General features: G+C 42.3%; 1 protein-coding gene across 1 annotated transcript in view; it reads right to left on the reverse strand.

Moving 5' to 3' along the window:
• The window catches only part of STMN2 (stathmin 2), a 31,021-nt gene extending 11,942 nt beyond the window's left edge, over positions 1-19,079 (reverse strand). Inside the window, exon 1 of the mRNA XM_083748106.1 lies at positions 18,835-19,079. Coding sequence (XP_083604232.1) covers positions 18,835-18,853 — 19 coding nt within the window. The 5' untranslated portion in view covers positions 18,854-19,079. The remainder of the gene's footprint in view (positions 1-18,834) is intronic.
• Between the last annotated feature and the right edge of the window lie 415 nt (positions 19,080-19,494).

Below are 19,494 nucleotides of genomic sequence, written 5' to 3' on the forward strand. Positions count from 1 at the left end.
TCAGCTATGCCGTGTGCCTTTTGGGTTTGTATTAAATATGCTGCTGGTGTAAAGCCTGCATTTTTCTTTCAGTGTCAAACCGACACAGATTTGCTGGGCAGCTTTCTTAATTTGGTTCCCTTTGTGATTCACAATGTGGAGTTTCACGCTTCTGATCAACCACAATGAATAAATGGTTATGGAAAAATTACATTAATAGAAATCCTAGAACTAGGCATTAGCCTCATATTTCCTCCCCTAGTTTTTAAAACATTGCCATATCTACTATTTGGTTACATTGCTTCGACTGACAGTTAAAATACAACTACTGTAAAAAATAGTAAATAGGCACAAAGGGAAGTGATGTTAAGCACTGTGTTTTTTCTTCTTCTTTTGTTAACAACTGATGGAGTCAACATGTATGTTCTTTTATTTGTCTGCACCAGCAGTGGAAACCCTCCAGCCCTCCCACAACTGTCAATCATCCAGCATCACCTTATGTCACCTGCGCTTAGAGCATTAAGGAACATCCCACAGCTCATGTAATGCGCCTGATTGCAGCTGGGGCTTGACAGTCCATTTAACACCTTGAATCTGGATGAAATTGAGGTGCTGTTTGGTTTGGGGGCCTTTCCTCCACCCATGCCCTGCTGCTTTTGGCAGGGGAATGGACTAACTTGGTTGTTCAAACCTGTACTACTATATTCTTTTCTTCTTCTTCTGAGACTTGATTTCCTTCCAGTAGATGTCAGTAAACTTCCTGGTTGCTAGCGACCCTCCCTCCCACTTCTTTCAGAGACGTGATTTAAATTTTTCATTTCATTTCTTCTTTTATTGTTATTCTCCCTTTGTCTTCAGCCCCGTGTACTTTAGCCACACCCACTTCCACCTTGGGTCCTGCCACTATGGGAATTGGACTCTTGAAGGGTTGGCCTTGTTCAAATCCAGCCCTTCAGTTCCCCACCCCTGATCGACACCGTGAAGTAGGCCACAATTCATCCAACAATGCAAGAAGGAGACTGGCCATGCATTTTTATACTAAGAAGTCAGTTCCCATGGAGTTCAATGGGTCCTGCTTTCAGGAAAGTGTTGCGGATTGCAGCCTTAGGCCTTTTGACACAACTTGCTCATGGGTGCATAATAAGTTAATAACAGTAGTGGGGTTTGAACCTTCATGTCACTGTGGCCTTCAGGGTCCCTTCCAACTCTTCTATGATTCTATTATCCAAAGGCAAGTCATTAACCCTGGGACCACATGTAATCTCAAAGAATGGTATGTGGAATTAGCACATATAGTAGATGGTGGAGTAGAGGGCTACATGGAATAGCCATTCTTCTCAAGGTTAATTTTCTGCCATGTAGAAGAACGAAATCAGAGTACCGGAGACATGTGAGTAACCATTTCCCAGTAATTCAGGGGTGGATATTTCACTTCAGTTACTACTTGTCTTCCATACTTTTGACCATAGAAATCAGGGATAAAGAAGAATGTAATGACCCATCTGTACAATACATTTAAAGCAGTATCATAGTACTTTAAGAAGGGAAGAGAGATTAATTGTAAAACCACTCTGGCAGCTGTAGCTCTGTGAAGGAAATAGGGCTCTCCTAACAGATTGCTGCACTCTTAACAAACTACAGTGCCTAGGATTTTTGGTGGGGAAGCCATGATTGTTTAAAGTGGTATGATACTGCTTTAAATGTATAGTGTAGATTGGGCTCCAGAGCCAACGTGAGTGCTAAAAATCAACTGACTTTCACTATTATAGGTGGATTCACATAAATCTAAGATGAATTATTCAGGCTCACAACCAATCTACATGCTGCAGACTGTGCATTCTTACAGTATGCACTCCATTAGGGAAAACCACTTGCAAAATATGTATATTAGTCAAAGCTGCATCCAAAAAGGATTGAATTATTATTTTTTTAATGCTGATTGCTGCAGAAATGCGGAGAGCTGACTGGAAGTAGGTAAAATGTAAAGGCCCCCTGGATGGTTAAGTCCAGTCAAAGGCGACTATGGGGTGCAGAGTTCATCTTGCTTTTCAGGCCGAGGGAGCTGTCGTTTGAGAATATGAGAATCTGGGAGAACTGAAATTGATGCTACAGGTGTCATCTGTCATACCAGTCTTAAAGCCATCTAAGTTGGTTGTCATCAATCACTGATTTCAGTGGGAGTGAGTTCCATGGTTTAACTATGCACTGTGTGAAGATGTACTGTCCTGAAGTCAACTAGTAGTCAATCATTTCCATTAAGGTGAAGCAAGGAGCATGCCGCAGCATATAAACTCTCTTTAGGCTCCTGCCGAGTTGTTGAGCAACATGCTAATCTGCACATATCTTTGCTGCAAGGTCCATCTGCCCAAACATCCTGACTGTTTGGTTACCTCCCAGCTAGCTGGACAACCTAAACATAGCTATCATCAGGACTCCAAATACTCTTCATAGGCTAGGGGTGGGAAACTGGATCTGGCCAAGAGGCTAGACTCTTAACTCCCCCACCTCACATGGGCCCAGTTTGACAGGTGAGTGGGGCTGCCCATCTGTCAGTGACTTGACATCACAGTGGAACCAGGTGACCAGTTTTTATTTGCTTGTGTGGTTTGAAATCAAATCGTGTGGGGAAGTGGAATGGTGCTCTGCAGGCACTGACAATCAGATGATTTGTGGTGCTGGCAAAGCCCCTTTTCAGCTGAACCACATCTTTATATGCCCCATGTCAAGCATGTGGGTGTGGCTTGGCCAAAATGGTCTTGAAGGCCAAATGGGGAGGCCTGGCTAGCCTAATTTGGTCCATGGGCCAGACAGAAGATCATCACTACTGCCAGAAATTTATCCTTGCACCATGGCTCTCTTGCACTGCCCAGCATGAATCTTCAAAACAGAAATTTGTATGTGTCCGTTGAGAAAACAATGACCAAAGAAGCCATAGTGATCAGGTGGGTGCTTAACAATGATAATTCAGGGACTGGATTTATGATGCTTATAAGGTTGCAAAAAATAAGCACAGATATATGGGCATTGTACTTTTTCTTTTGGATGCCTAAAAAACCACTGGATAGAGATCTGATTGATATGCCATTCTGTCATTTCCATGTTGACCCCTTGCCAAGCTGAATTATTTGTCCTGCACTTACAGGATTTGATCCTGAGGTATATATTAAGGTAATACTAATATTGCTTGCTTACCGATGCCAAAAGGTAATAATATCCCCGAAGGCTTGAAATTGCCATTTTACAGTATCTTCATTCCTGCAGTTCTGTTTGAACAAGCTACAGAGAATCCATTCCTAGACTCATTATTGTTATGTTCACTTCTCAGACATGAGTTAATGTGTCGGTTTTGCTGAGCGAATGCAAACACTAATGCAAAATGAAATTTTAATTGTGCCTTTTATTTTCCACCAGAGGAAAGCAAGGGCTCTTGCACTGGCTTTTGATGTGACTGAGAGTGGGTATGACTCTGCTGCCTAGCATTTGCATCCAGATATATATCAATTTTTAAAAAGGGAGGAGGGGATCAAATTTGTGCAAGCATCCTTTAAACAATGAATTTACTTACATTTCAGTCAAGCCACCTAAAGAGCAAAAAAAAAAAAAAAGCTAAAACGACTGTAATTCTGAGCTGCCCTTGCCCCCGGGGGCATCAAAAGCCTGTTCAGGCATTCAATTCACTTATGCAATGAATATTGTATTTTTATAACCTGCCCTGGGACCTTATGGTGCAGGGCCGGCAAGGAATCCTGTTGGCAAATATATAATTATCTTGTAAATTGCTTTACAATGATATTGCAAATTGCTTCAAGATGCCTCATGGGAAATGATTCGCAAATAAAATATATAAATAAATCATGCATTTGGCAAGCCTTCTTGCTCCCTATGCTGGCAGATATAGCATGGTTCTTAAGTATCAGTTGCTGAAGGTGGGGAGGTGAGTGTTCTTCAGCTCAGCTTTTGCTTATGAGCTCTCCAATGGCATCTGGTTGGCCACTGTGAGAAGTGAGTGTTGAGCTAGATGGGCCCTTGGTCTGATCCAGCTGCAGGGTTTATCCTATGTCATGTTCTCCAGCACATGACCTTCCCTTGAAGGTCATTCTTCTGAAATCAGGAGCCTCCTCTGCCTATGGAGTTATAGGTGTGACTTGGATTCATAGTGAGATTAAAACAGGACTCTACGTCATGCAGGGAATTTCCACAAGATAAAGAGCCTCCTCACTTAGGAAGAATGTCCTTCAATGCAGATGTGATGCAGCATAAGTGGGGCCGAGCTTGCAGGGCTGCCTCTCCCCTTCCTTGCATGGTTGTCCTCATGTGAGTGAAGTGAATGCTAGCAAAGGACTCAAGCTGCTTCTTAAATCAGCAAGGCAACTATGCAGCAATCAAGGATTGAAAAGCAGCAGAAATTTCAAAAGGTGGTCAACCTCTGATGGTGGGAATGAACAACAGGGGAAGGATACCGAGTTGATGGCCTTTATCTTCATAATCCCCTGAGGCATTCTGGCTGCAAATTTTAATCAGAAATTGGTAAATACTGTACATAGAATCGTAGAACATATACAATTACAAAACAACTGCAAGTGAATCAATTAGAAGCAAACAAATGCAATACATGAAAGCAACTGTTTGCTGAGACCCTCTTGCTGGCATATCAGCATGAATTTGCATATGTTATCTTGATGACAATCAGCATGGAATACAGCTGGCATTTTTACGCTGCAAGCTTATCTCTTTAACTGTCTCCATGGCTTTTCTCAAAGAATCCTAGGTATTGTAGTTTAGTGAAGATGCTGATAATTCCCTGTTAGAGATTCCTAGTTCCTGCTTTAGGACTACAGCCCCCAGGGTTCACTGAAGAGAGGGAAAAACTCTTAACCTGGCTTGAGGTAAAGACATCACCAGTGCCCATAATTAGGTCATCATGGTACAAATTTATCTAGAGTGTAATGTCCCCAGGGCTTCTGTTACAACACTAAAACGCAATATTAAAAAAGTTTTAAACAATTTACAACCACAAAAAATAAGATGGGTCCTAAAAATATATACCCCCAGGATTCAAAAACCAGAGAAAAGAGGTGTGTTTTCAGCATTCTCTGGAAGCTGTATAATGAAGGTGCCAGACTCAGTTCTGTGGGGAGGGAATTCCACAGCTTAGGGGCCACCACAGAGAATGCCCATTCCCAGGCCACCATCCCAAACCTCTGAGGGTGGAGGAGCTACCAAGAGGGCCCCATCTGCCAATCTCAACACCCAAGAGGGTCTTTAGAGAAGGAGGTGGTCTTTCAGATATTTGGGGCCAGAGTCTACACTGCTTGGCAGTGGATTCTCAAAGAAGCATCATCTTGCATTTGTCAGCTGTATGAATTAAAGGACTTTCTAAGAATTTGCAGAGAATGTTCATAAATACTGAACTAATTCTGAATAGAGCCAAGGTGGTAGATGTCCATTCAAAGGATCACAAAGGAATTCACAGTAGAAGTTTGCCACATTTTCGAGTTAATTAATACTTCAACTTACTTTACTCTAACCCAGAGACCAGGTACCTCAGGCTGGGAGGACTAGCCTCTCTGTCTGCCCTTCCCAGCCCACACTTCTCCGCGACCAGCCCTGCTGCACCTTCTGCTCAAGTATTTTTGCATGACTGGAATGTGTCCCTGAAATCTGATAAGGCCTTTTACCTGCCTGGATGGAGGATAAAGATATGTGCATGCATGGGTGGAAACCAGCCTATTGTGCGAAGGTAAAATTCACATTCAGTGACCCGCTTACTTTTGCCTTGGGCTCCACCTCCCACTAGCATGTGGTACCCTCTCAGGAAGTTAGCCAAAGGAAATGCAACCTTGGCTGAAAAACTTTCCACATCCTTTCTCCAGCCTGTGCCAAAACAGCTTAATAAAGCCTAAGTTCTCCCGAAAAATAGTGCCCTGAGCCAGAAAATATGTTGACTAAATTCTACACAAGAGCTCCTAAATCAGGGCAACACAATTTGTGACCCATCTAGATATGCTGTTTCCCCAGAGGTATAGAAAACTTCAATTGCTCCTACAAGATTTGCAAAAGAGGTGTTATCAATCTCCTGCTGGTATTTGATAGCTGATGGGAAATAGTAAAAATACAGTCTGCCTGCAATTTTGAGGCCAGGCAAGCTGAATGGAGCCCACCTGCCATGTAATATATGCCTGCTCGACAGTTGCTTAGCACTACCCCCACCCCAGTGTTTTTACGCTCCCAAGCAGGCAGCAGAACCTGGGGGTTGATCAAATCCCTGATGGGCTATAGGGCTGCATTTAGCTTGGAGGGAGCGATCCCAAGCTGTGTAGGCTTAATTTATCTTTTGAGAGTACTTGATGGATGACACACAATTATATTTAGTATCTTGGAACTGGTGTACAATAGTTTTAAAAACACAAGTCTATGGTTTAGTAATATGCAAGGGTATCTAGCACCTGGCAGTAGTTGCTAGTTGCCATGGAATAGTTTTTGACAGTACTCAATGCTGCTGAATAGAATGCAATGAATTTAGTATTAGAGAGTTGGCAGCTTTTTCTATTTGTCAGCTTCCAAAAACTAAACAACCAATAGGTACTAACAATACCAAACCACTTAAAATTCTGATGCAATATTCTCCATTCAAAACATTCCTTTGGAAATCACATATTTTAAAATTTAAGCAGTGAAAACAGGAAATTTGCTGATTCCTTGTGAAAATAAAACTGTCTCCAAAATATGTACTGCTAACTAGTCAGTCTGTCTAGTCAGCATGAGATTGAACTATTACCAACAATCTTATTATATATTATTACTGGACTCAGTCCTGAGGTCTCATTTGCTCCCATGTTAAGAAGTGGTGGGAAGTTGATTTTTTGTGGATTTTTCCCTCCTGCGGCCCCTAAATATCTGTTTCAGTGGATTGGAGGAGCCCTTCTGGAACCATGTGGAAGCTGGCTAGAGGGAGATGGATGAGTCAGCCAAAATCACTTCCTTCCCTTTGTTTCAGGTGGAGTTTCCACAAGAGGTGTAGTGGTCCAGGATCATGAGGGGTTGGTGAGTCAAAGACCCATTACTCTATTTGCAGCAGGGTCCCAGCGGAGATCCTGACTCCAATGTCCAAGAGCTGTCCATTCATCATGAAATGTGAGGTATTTAAAAGCTACTGATTGGAGCTAATCAGAGTGAAAGGAGATGGGTCAGCCAGAGGATTGGCTCCTAGGATCACTCTATAAGAGGCAAGTGGGAACAACACTAAAGAGTTTTTCTGCATGCCCCCAAACTAAGCATTTAGGAACATTGAAAACACAGGATGCTTTGGTTTCAAGAGAATGGTGTGCAAATGCTATTATGTCAGTCCAAAATAAGGTACTGGAGCACTCCAAATTATTTGTCCACATATGCATGCATAAAATAGCAGATGTAGCTGAAAGGCAACACATGGAGATCCCAGCATTGATCTCTGAGATGCACCCCTAATTATTATTATTGTAGAATTTAAAGTTTATTGTATAATCTTAAAAGGGGCATGGTCGTGATGGGGCGTGGTTCTGATGAGACATGGCTGTGACTTATCAAGAAGTGACCCTGCATTTTAAACTTTGCCACTACATTACTGGTCTCCACTGGATTTAGGTCCCTTCTGGAAATGAACAAAGTATTTCTGTTCTTGGAAGGTAACTCTAGATATAACCCACAATGCTAAAAGTTAGGTGTACTTCTGATGTAAATTGGTATGATGCTACAGAGATATAGTGTTGTAGAGAATGTGAATGAAGAACCAGAATTGCTTTTGTATGAAACAAACATTTTTGGATACCTGTTTTTAAATGCTTCTTAAAATTAGGGCTATTTGGTTGAATGTTCAGTTGGGCTACCCACATCTTTGAGTTGCTGCTTTAGGATGTTTATTAGTCTTGCATATCTCCTGCTGCTGCTATTAACAGCCTCTATTCACCTGGTTAATTTGTTTTGGTGATTTCCTGGAGGCTTGTATGGTCTTCTAATTGAAACACAGACAATATATTTTGTGAATACCATAATAATATGAATACCAAGTCCCAGCTTGCATGTTTTGTAATTATCCTTCACATGCTCACTCATGAGAAGTGTAAAAAATTGAAAGCAGTCACTGCATTTACAAGTATGTCCTATGACCCTTACAAAAGGCCTCAGTAAATATCCCCTCAAAAATCCACAGTGCATGACATAGGGGAGGCATGCCTGTATCCTTTTGTGTTTCTGCCTCTTTTTCTGCTCTTTTAGATGTGGCAGCCATTTTGTGTTATTCCAGACACCACATAGCAGCCATTTTGTGACTGACACCCATGGCCCTTGCTCAAAATTCCAAATGTGCTCACTTGCCCCAAAAGGTTGGTGACCCCTAGAAGATGGAGGTCCATTCTGTAGCATGGATGCTACATGTAGCACGGATCCTTAGGCAGATACATGAGGACCATACTAGAATGGGCATGTCTAATGCTTTGACTTTTTTGCCACCTCTGAGATAAAGCATGTAAAGAAACGTCGTCTTCTCTTGCTGCTGATGTTTCTTGGTTACAGTTATGTGTGTACTGTAATGAATTTTCAGTGGGGGGTTTGGGGGGCGGTGTTGAGGTATCCTTTGTTATTGCTATTAGTGTCTGGACAATAACTTTGTCTTTGGTAGAAGTTGCCTTGAGCTCTTCAAAAGAACTTGTAAAATGTTTTTCAATAAATAAAGTCATAAGTGATAAGCAGGGCACTGGGCACCATGTTTCAAAACTGTAGTGGTATTTGTTGGTAGCTGGAGCCCATTAGGTAAGGGTGGTAGAGAGCGGTGATTATTGGTTTGTGGTTTTTTTTGTTCTTATTTTTTATCATGTATTTTGTGCTTTTATATTGTGTTTTTATGTTGTGAACCACCCTGAGAACTGTGGATGGAGGGCAGCGTACACATTTAATGAATAAACAAAAGAAAACATGTAAGGCAGAAGGCAAGGAGCCCCAGAGAAGGCGGGGCCAGAGACAATGACAAGACACAGCCAACTAACTTTTCCTCCATCCTAATCCCTGTCGAGTTCTACAACAGTAAGGAGGAAGAAACGGATAGGCTGGGCCATGCCCCAACTCCCCGATTGGTAGTAAGCAAGAAGATAGGCAGGTAGGATTTGGCTGAGGGCAGACTGGTGGGGAAGTGCCCCATTTGCCCTAATGGACCAGACTCTTAAAACACCCACACTTAGAAGATTTGCTCAGCCTAAGCAAAGGAAACAGTGGTTGGTTACCACTAGGAGCAGAAAAGAAAGTACAGACTGAAGCAGCACTAATAGGAAGGGAAGCAGGAGGGGAAGAAAATATCTTAGCAGGCATAGGGAGCAATCTAATGCACCCTTTCCACTGGAGTATGTCCCACTGAATTTAGTGATATTTCCTTCTCAGTAGATACACATAGGCTAGTTAGTCACATTTAATTAAGTGGGCCTTACTTCTGAGAACATAGGATCACCCTGATAACGCAGCCTAAAGTTTAAATAGTGCTTTGTCAGATTCATCCATCTCAAGTGCTCATCCTAACTGAAATACTTCAGGACAATAAAATATATATGTGAGTGTTTTAGGTAAAGTAGGAAACTTACACTGCAACCAGCTAAAGATAAATTGATAATTGTTATATATACAATTACTGAAATTGGGTGTGTGGCATGGACAGCACTGTCATTTTTATCTGAGTCACATTAAAGTCTTTGATATGTTCCTAGCAATTTTCTGCTTTTAGTTTTGTTCTTCTCATGACAATTATCTCAAAAATCCGTTTTAGTTATGGCTGATTGGAATACAACCTTTAAAAGCAGTCTTTGCAAATTAATCTGAATAGATCAAGTAAAAATACACTTGCATTTAATAGTACCATTAAAAAACCAGATGACTGAAAGAGCTACTTATTTTTAAGAAAATAATCCTCATAATATGACATAATCTTCAAATGTCATTTTCAGTATATTGCATGAAAATATTATTCCAAAACTCAAAATAGTAATTATTAATGTCACTTTTCTGCTCCCACAAATTCTATTGTGTTCTGACACAGCTGCACAATCAATATCAAATGTACGAAGTGGCACAGGGTGAAATTAAATCCTGGTTCTGTTTTCGGATTGCCCTAAGATATCCTAACAAAAAAAATTCTTATCAGCTTAGAAAATGGCTGGCTTAGAAACATGCATATACTTCAGGCTGTCATGTGAGCAGGATATAAAAGCTTATCATCATAATTCTACATGAGGCAAAATATGGTTCTTCAGAAAGGTCCATAGTTCAGCCTGAAGCGGCAAGGCAGAAATGGGTATACTAGCCCTTACATGCACAGTGTATAAAGTGAGAGTGTTTAACATTAAGCTTGTATAAGTAGAACTATGTGACTTGGCTCTAAAGTAGTGTCTGGAGATGGGCGTTAACTGCTTTCAGATTTGGAAGTGATACAATAAGACATTTTGCTTTCCACAAAATGTTCCACAGTATGCACACTCATACCCACAGTCAACTGTATTCAGAGGTTTTGCATATTTTGAGAAATGCAGGTGCTTTGGTATAGGTATTGTTGCCTATTACTACTACTACTACTACTACTACTACTACTACAACTACATTTATTATTTATACCCCTGCCCATCTAGCTGGGTTTCCCCAGCCACCCTGGGCGGCTCCCAACAGAATTAAAAGCATTATAAAACATAATAAAACATCAAATATTAAACACTTCCCTAAACAGGGCTGCCTTCAGATGTCTTCTAAAAGTCAGGTAGTTGTTTATTGCCTTGACATCTGATGGGAGGGTGTTCCACAGGGTTAGGGCTTTAAAGGTCAAGTATGCATGTTCATATTTATGTTCCATTATCTATGACCTCTAGGCCATGGGCCTCATGTGGCCTGCCATAGCTCGTTCTAGCAGAGGTGGGCAGGAGGGGTGCAGGGAGGAGAGCAAGAGATATGGCAACCATGGGAGAAGAACTTTGAAAGTGTAGATCAGTCCAACTGCTAGTTGACCTGATCTATAATTTCAGAGGTGTCCCTTGGGCCATTGACCAACAGTAAGAAAGACTTGTGTGAAACTCTGGACAGCTGGTACCACTTAATGTTGACTAGGGGCCACTATCCTGTGTAGTCCAACAACACATGGAAGACCACATGTGGTTGTGATTATGATTGTGGACATTGTATTATGATGCCTAAGTACTTTCTTCCTTGAATACATAACTTTTCAGTGTAGTGTTTCTAAAGAACTTGGATGCCATTTTGGTTAAAGTCAACAACAAGAATATATTTGGCTTCACAGATCAAATCAGCCTGTCTCCAGATTTCAGCATGGGTCATTCCAACATCCTCACTAATTTGTTGCCAGTTTGCTTTTGTTTGACATAATTCCTATGGGATATATGGTGGTCCAAAAGAATAGTCACAGAGCTGTGTCTTTAATCATCTGTCTGCCCCAATCACATGCAAAGAATGGAAGTCTGAGTTATAGTGAAGAATGCTGAACCCTTTGCTTATTACTATTATTGCTGTTGTAAGTTGCTTTGGGTTGCCTTGGGTAAGATAAAATGACTAGCAAATTTAATAAATACGACTACTGAAATTTGTTTTATATTATAAATGTTTATTTTTTTGGATGGGTTTGATTTTATATAGAGACAGACTGCTTTTGTTTCATTAGCTAGCACCTCTGAAGAATATTTTGGAGAAAAATAATCAAATGGATGATGACCTAGTGTGCCACTGCTAGGGTAATGTACAGAGTGTAGGACTCTGGTTCAAATTCCTACTTTTTGCCACAAAAGTATTGGGTGTCTATGGGCCTGCCATTATGGCTCCCTTCAGATATTATGGCACCAGACCCATGTCCCAGTTGCACAGAAAAATAATATTCAGGTAGGTAGCTGTGTTGTTCTGACGCAGTTGAAATAAATTAATTAAAAAATTGTCCAGTAGAACCTTACAGACCAACTAAGTTTGTTCTGGGTATAAGCTTTTGTGTGCATTAAGAAGTGTGCATGCACACAAACGCTTATACCCAGAACAAATTTAGTTGGTCTCTAAGGTGCTATTCTACACTCGGGGGGCGCTGTGGGTAAAACCTCAGCGCCTAGGACTTGCTGATCGCATGGTCGGCGGTTCGAATCCCCGCGGCGGCCGAGCTCCCGTCGTTCGGTCCCAGCTCCTGCCCACCTAGCAGTTCAAAAGCACCCCTAAGTGCAAGTAGATAAATAGGTACCGCTTTCTAGCGGGAAGGTAAACGGCATTTCCATGTTCTGCTCTGGTGCTGGTTCGCCAGAGCAGCTTCGTCATGCTGGCCACGTGACCCGGAAGTGTCTGCAGACAGCGCTGGCTCCCGGCCTATAGAGTGAGATGAGCGCACAACCCTAGAGTCTGTCAAGACTGGCCCGTACGGGCAGGGGTACCTTTACCTTTACCTTTAAGGTGCTATTGGACAATTTTTTAATTTATTTAGAAAAATAATATGGCTGTGTAGATATGATTTTTAACAGCAAAACATCTCCTTGGGTAAGGAATGTAGGAGCCTCACTCTGACTGCCACCTACCTTTCTACAACCCCTCTCTCAATGTGCTTTCCCCCCCACAGTCAAGCTCATTTCCAATATCTGAGCTCAACAGAGGAAGATTCCCCCCACAGTATGTGTGCATCATATGTTGTTAGACTCCACCACCCCAAACTATGGGCTATGCTGGCTGGGGCTCATGGAAGCTGATGTCCCACAATCTCTCAAGGGACATCACATTGGCTACCACTGATGTAGAGGAGAGTTGGAGAACCACTTTATAATGCTCCTTTAAATGTGGACCATCTCATTTTCTCTGGAAATGGAGCAGATATATGTTTAAATAGATGATCTCTGCCCCTGCCCAGGATAAATGCGAATAGGGCTTGTTCTCTGTCATGAGTGGCTTGAAGGAAGGCCAAGGCAGAAACCTAATAACCAAGAACTGTATAAATCAGGGGTGGGGAACCTGTAGACCACTAGATGCTGCTGAACCACAAACTCCCATCAGCCCCAGCAAGCATGGCCAATGGCTTGGGATGATGGGAGCTGTTGTTCAGCAACATTAGTAGGGCCACAGGTTCCCCAACCTTGATATAAATAGTAAGGAAACATTACAAACACAACTTGCAACTGCTAATAACTCAGACAGAAACCAATTTCAAATTTTAGTACAGAATTGTATAAAGCTGGGGGGAAATGACTGGAAACCAGTAAGAACTAGGTATCTGAGACTTCTCTGGCCTTGCCATATGACACAGCTTCTGCATTCCAGAGACCAGAACAAGCCAAAAGAGATTTTAGGACTATACATACTCTCTAATCCTCAGTTACACATGTTGTTGTTGTTTTATTAATTATATAGACAATTATATTCAGAAGTGTGTACTGGCTTTGGATCATTATTTTCTTATGTTTTTATCGAGAGAGCAGCTTCCTACAGATTTGGCAACAGGAACTCCTTGACACTTTCCGAAGACTGAGTTACTAGTCTTTAAAAATCAAGTTGAACAATATAAGCATGAATACCAAAGAACAGTGGACATTCTGAGAAAAATACTAGCATTCTTGTTCCGTTTTAGGCCAAATTCTGCCCTACTATTTTGTGCAAGCAACACATTTATTACAGTTATCAGCACATTTTTGTAAAACTGGCTATGATTTAGAAATCAAACCATGAAATAAAGCTGAAGTGCTGAAGATATGGTTTGAGGGTTATGACCTAAGACATTTCCCCACATTAAACCTAATATTCTAATAAATTCACATTAATGATGCTGGTAGATGAGACACAATCCATTAGCCTGTATCTGTCTAGGCACTTAAGCATGTGGTTGTCTAGCACCATGTGCCATAACCTAGTGGAGCTTTTAGACTGGAAAGCAATGAACATGCTCCTGTCAGAATTTAGCTCTTTTAAATTCCATTGATTTCAGTGTGAGTGTTATGTATGTGCTTAAATCTCTCTCCCGTTTAAATCAGTGGCACTTAAAAAGTGCTTAAATTTGGCTGTTCTTGATGTATTTAGAATAAAAGCTGTGGCAGTTTGCAAAGAAATGATATAGTTAGGTTTTGACAGGAAAAACATAACCAAAGCAGCAACAAATTGTCATGGGAGATGCAAAACCCCCCTTCAGATATGCATCAATATTCCTAGAAAATAGGGAACTATACATGTTTTTACTTAAACATTTTACATCCCCCTTTATCTTAAAATTGGGCAGCTTCCAGTAGCTTTAAAAATACATAAAAGATAAGTGCAATACATTAATAAAAATGAGATATTAAAACACTGTAATTTAACAAATCGAAGATCACAACCAGCTTCTATGGTAGAATAAAAGGTGCATTGAACAGGAATGGCTTAGCTGGTCTCAAGATGACAGATAGTGAACTTTTCTAAGAAAGGGGCCACCACTTTTAAGGCTGCTTCCCCAGTACGAGTATTTGCTCATAATTAACAGTAAGCACCTTAGCCCTAAGTGCAATTTAACTGGAAGTAAACCAGCTCAATTGTTGGCTAACTATAGCCTTCATGCTCACAGGCTTGGTAACAACAGATGGTGGGACAAAGAGTTGGTGATAGCCATCACCAACTCTTCCTGGTAAGATTTTACAGTAGGAGTAGTCATCCTCCATATCACATGTTTGAACTCAAAACTCCCATCAGTCCCAGCCAGCATGGCCAATCGTCAGAATAATGAGACTTGTAGTCCAGCAACATCTGGAGAGCCACAAATTCCAGCACCCTGTTTTGCAGGCATTTACAGAATGCCAGACTAGATGGGCTTATTTCAGCAAGCTGCCTCCTTATTGTAATTTCACATAGAAAGAGAATTCCTCTGACATGTACAGGTTTCTTAACTTTCCAACTAAACACCCATTGCTCACTCTGGCCTATATTTTAGTAGGAGTAGGGCTTCTAGGTCTGAACATCTGCCCCTGTCACATTTCTTTGAAAATCAGTAACTGGTGAGGACCTCTTTGCTGAGCTGAAATGACCAGAATTCATGCAGTTCTTGGAAAGCTGGTATCTTGATGTCAGGACCCATGTATGATGGAAAGTCAGCCTAAACCATTAAATAATGCTATACATCTGTTGTCAAATCAGTGTCTAGTTCTTAATCTATTCATTGATCCATTTTCTGTGGAAGTATATGTCCCGCAGTGCAATTATTTGTCTTAAAAATAATTGACAGCCTTCCAGCTTAATGAGAACCAAGTGTTTCTCTCCCACACTGAGATGAGGACTGCATATCTGCTTTCCCTCTGGAATAGTAACTCTACTTCCCTACCCTAGGACATTAATCAGAGAATTTTTCAACTGATATAGGAGTCACCCCCACCTTCCCCCTAGAACTCTGGTGCTGTTACAGGCTTAAGTTCAACAGATACAGCTTTTCCATCACTGCATCTTTTAGTAAGAAAAGGCAAAGAGCCTCAGTGAGGAAATAAGATGACAGCCATACCCAGTGGGAGGGGGAACAGATGGATTATATTTTAGCTACCAAAACATTCTTTCAAATTTGCATGTGTAAACAACTGAAAATAATTTTGCATAAGCAGTTTTTCACTAGGGATATTTAGAGGAGATGCAAAAGCCATCTTCAAATATTTGAAGGGCTGCCACAGAGACAATGGAGCAAATACTTTTTCTGTTGCTCCCCAGGGTGGGGCCTGAACCAGTGGGTCCAAATTACAAGAGAAAGGATTTAGACTAAGCGTCAGGAAGAGCCTCCTGCTGGTTTGAGCTGTTTGGCAACAGAACAAACTGTCTCAGGAGGTGGTGGACTCTCCTTCATCAAAGGTTTTGAAGAAGAGGCTGGACAGCCACCTTGGGACATGGCTCAGTGGTGGAACATCTGCTCCCCATGCAGAAGGTTCCACATTCAATCCCAAGCATCTCCAGGTGGGCCTGGGAAAGACCCTTGTCTGAAACCAGGCTTGTCAGTGTAGACAATACTGAGTCTGATGTACCAATGGACTCAGTATAAGACAGCTTCCTCTGTTCTAATATTCAAAATATTTTGGGGGAAGAGCTGCAGCTCACTGGTAGACCATCTCCTTTACATGCAGAAGGTCATCTCCAGGTAGGGCTGGGTGAGAACCCTGTTTGAAAACCTTGAGAACCACGGCCCATCAGGGTAGACAATGAAGAATTAAATGGACCAATGGTCTAACTCAGTCTAAGGCAGCTTCCTAGTTCCTATGTTCCTTTCAATAATGCTTTAGCAATGAATCTCTGCATTGGCAGGATGATCTCAGAGGTCTCTTTCAGCTGTATGATTCCATAACTTCAGTTCCATTTTTTTTATTTTTTAATAACTGAAAATGAAGATGTTATTGTCTATGCGGCAATGCAGCTATTCATGACGGAGTTTTAAGAATAAGGCACTGCATTTATTTATGCTAGCAGACAATACCCTTGGTAAGTAAGTAAGGCAGGCCTGAATAGTGGAGTGACTAGGAAGGGTCTATTAATCATCAGGGTTAATCGGCAGCCGCTAGTGACTGCCACCATCTCACCTGCATTGGATTCATGAAATCCTCCTTTGCCAAACCCTGAAGATCCCTTGCTGGCTCTGGCTATGGAATCCTGAACAGGGGCCTTCTGCAGTGACTGACTGACTACAAATTATCAATACTGATTACCCGATTGCAGCATTGGGGAGGAGTGGGAAGGGGATGAGGCCAGACTCCTGTCTGGCTGCATTGGCATAAACAGCTGTCTCATGCCCATCCCTCAGGAATAACAAAGCCCTCTGCAGGTGGGCTGGAGTGGCTTCCTGCAGCAACAAGCACCTTGAACCCAAAAGAAAGCAGCCTTTAAGGAGTGGGGCTCAGTGAGCATCCGTATTAATTTTGGGCAAGTGAGAGTGCAGCAAATGAGCAAGATTCCTAGGTGACACGGCTTTTGTTTGCAAGAGGGAGGACCAGGGGGAAGGGAAAAAAAAGAAATATGATCTCTCCCCAAGATGCCTGTGTGTCAGTTGGTATTTTTAGGGGGGAATTCGGCACCCCCTTATAATATATCGGTTTCAATTTTTGCAAAAGGTGGAGAAAAGAATTGGATATTTTAAAAAGCCATTTCAAGATGTGTAATGCTGGTCGCCAAACCGTCTCCTTTTACTTCCCCAGTACCCACCGCGCCCTTCACTGCAATATCTGTTTTCTCCACCATAAAGCAGTTTTATTGCAGACTCAGTTTTGGGATGGAGATGAAAAAGTCAGAGAAAGAGAGAGAAGGGGAGAAGGGGAGAGGGATCAGAGGGGCAAGAGGACAGGAAAGCCCGTGGCTCTATTCCAAACGATGCTAAATAAATAAACCAGGAGATTTTACTGACTTCAACAATAATCTTTCTTGGTATAAATTCCGAAAACACAGCTAGCTATGATCTTTCTTCCCCAACCTGCAGTCCTGACTGCTGGAGAGCTCGCGGTGAGCACTGCAAAGAACCTCTTTTCAGATGCGGAGGGAGGTTGGGTGCGGTGCAGGGGTGTGGCTGGGGGGCTGCTGAGTCTACATGTGTGTGCGTGAAGAGGGGGATTTGCTTCTGCTTTCAACGAGACCAAATAAAAACAAGGTCGCTGGAGGCATTACAGCAGGTGGGGCAATTCTAGCGGGGTGGGGAGAAGGAAGAGGTAGAGGTTTGTAATCCAGTGACCTACTTTCCCCCCCTCTCCCCCCACAATCTGGCTACTAAAAGAACCAGCCTCTAGAGATCAAGGGGATCGGAGAGGTTGCTGCAGAAGCAAACAACTGGAAGGGAGCGGAAAACCGAGGCTGATAAGCAATAGCTGCAATTTGGAAAGGGTGAAGTGCCTTTTCTTTCCTGTCCTCCAGCCCCTTCTTTTTTCTCCCTTGTTAGCTGAGCGTTGGGAGTGGGTGGGAGAGAAAAAAGCAGGGGAGGGGGAGGATTCCCCAGTGCGCCTGTGACTAGGCAGCAGCAGCAGCAGCAACAACGATATGGGTGGGGTCGCTCTGCATTGTGTCGGGCTGCTGGAGTCTGTGGCGTCGCTCTCTCTGCAGGTGCGCTCTCGCCGGGAACGCCCGGAGCAACGGCTGCATTACAGCCTTACACAAAGAAAGCCAAGACGACCGCAACCCTAAATCCCCACCCTACAACGGTGGTAAAAGGGAGGAAAAACACGTACACCACCCGTCCATCTTTAACACAAAGGCAGCGCAACCTAATTCTTAAACCCCTTCTTCACTTCCTCTTTATGCAATAATGATAGTTGGATTTAATGCCGTCTCCATCTGATTCAAAAAGGCTGACCAATTTCAAGTCGAAAAGGACTGGTCAGTTTCCCTCAATGCATTCTCCCAAACTCGCACCCCCTCCGGTTGCAAACACCAGGCGATGAGCAGGGCGTGATTTTAGGAGGCTGGAAACAACTCCGCATAAAACACAGAATAACTTGTTCCTTTTTGCCACACGCCAGTCCCAGAAAAGTGCTCTGGAAATGGAGCTTCGGGTTTACCTGACCCAAAACACTAAAGCAGACCGCTAGAATTGCAATCGGATTGCGCTGTTAATACTCCGGATAAACTGATTTGTGGCTAGGGGTGTAAAACAATCGAAGTGGATTTTTCTTTTTAAAAGTAAACCAGAGATTTATAAGGAACCCTCAAATTCCCAGCTGCTTCCAGGTTTTGGCTGTAAAAAACAACAAAAAAACAACAACCCAAGAAGAATAATAGAAATAAAAACAGTATTTTTGATTATAAGTATTATCAGCGCTCCGTCAGCACCACGGACAGCAGGTTTCTAGAATAGAGCAGCTATTATACAGGATGAAGACAAAAGAGACGGTACTATTTCCTTACCCATTGCAGTTTTAGCCATTGTGAGGTGTACAGACGCTCAGAGGTTGTGAAGGCAAAGAGGTCCAGCTACAGCAGTGGAGGGAGAGAGAGAGAAGACTAAGGCACTGAGTCAGCAGAGTGGGGCTGTGCAAAAGAAAGAGCAAGAGGCAGGAGCCCATGAATAATTATCACTCCTCTATCCAAGCAGATTGGCTCGAGAGGTCCCCTGACATGACTCCTGCAGAGCTAGAATCTCCAAGCATTAAATATTGATCTGCCAATGGTGATGGAGTATAAAGTGCCAGAATGCAGTTTGAAATGGAAATTGGCTCCTGAATGCTGCTACCCCCCTTTCGCTTTCATTTCAGTGGTACATTCCATGTCAAATGCTTAATGTCTTACATGAAAAGCCTATTGGTCTTGAAATCTCTGGCTGTTGCTACCTGTAAAACATGCACAAATGCACTTTAACACGTTTTATGGTACTAATAGGAGGAAGCAGGGGAGAACATTAAACAAAAATTACCTAGTATTATAGCTGATTTTGCGCCCATGCAGTGGATTTATATATTGGCTGTAATCCTATGTACATTATCCTGTGGGTAAGGCCTATGGAGGTCAGGGAGACCTACCTCTGAGTAGACATGCATCGGATTTCATTGTGAGTGTATTGTTAACACC

Source organism: Podarcis gaigeae, assembly GCF_964106915.1.
Source record: "Podarcis gaigeae genome assembly, chromosome: 7".
In the NCBI taxonomy this organism is placed as follows: Eukaryota; Metazoa; Chordata; class Lepidosauria; order Squamata; family Lacertidae; genus Podarcis; species Podarcis gaigeae.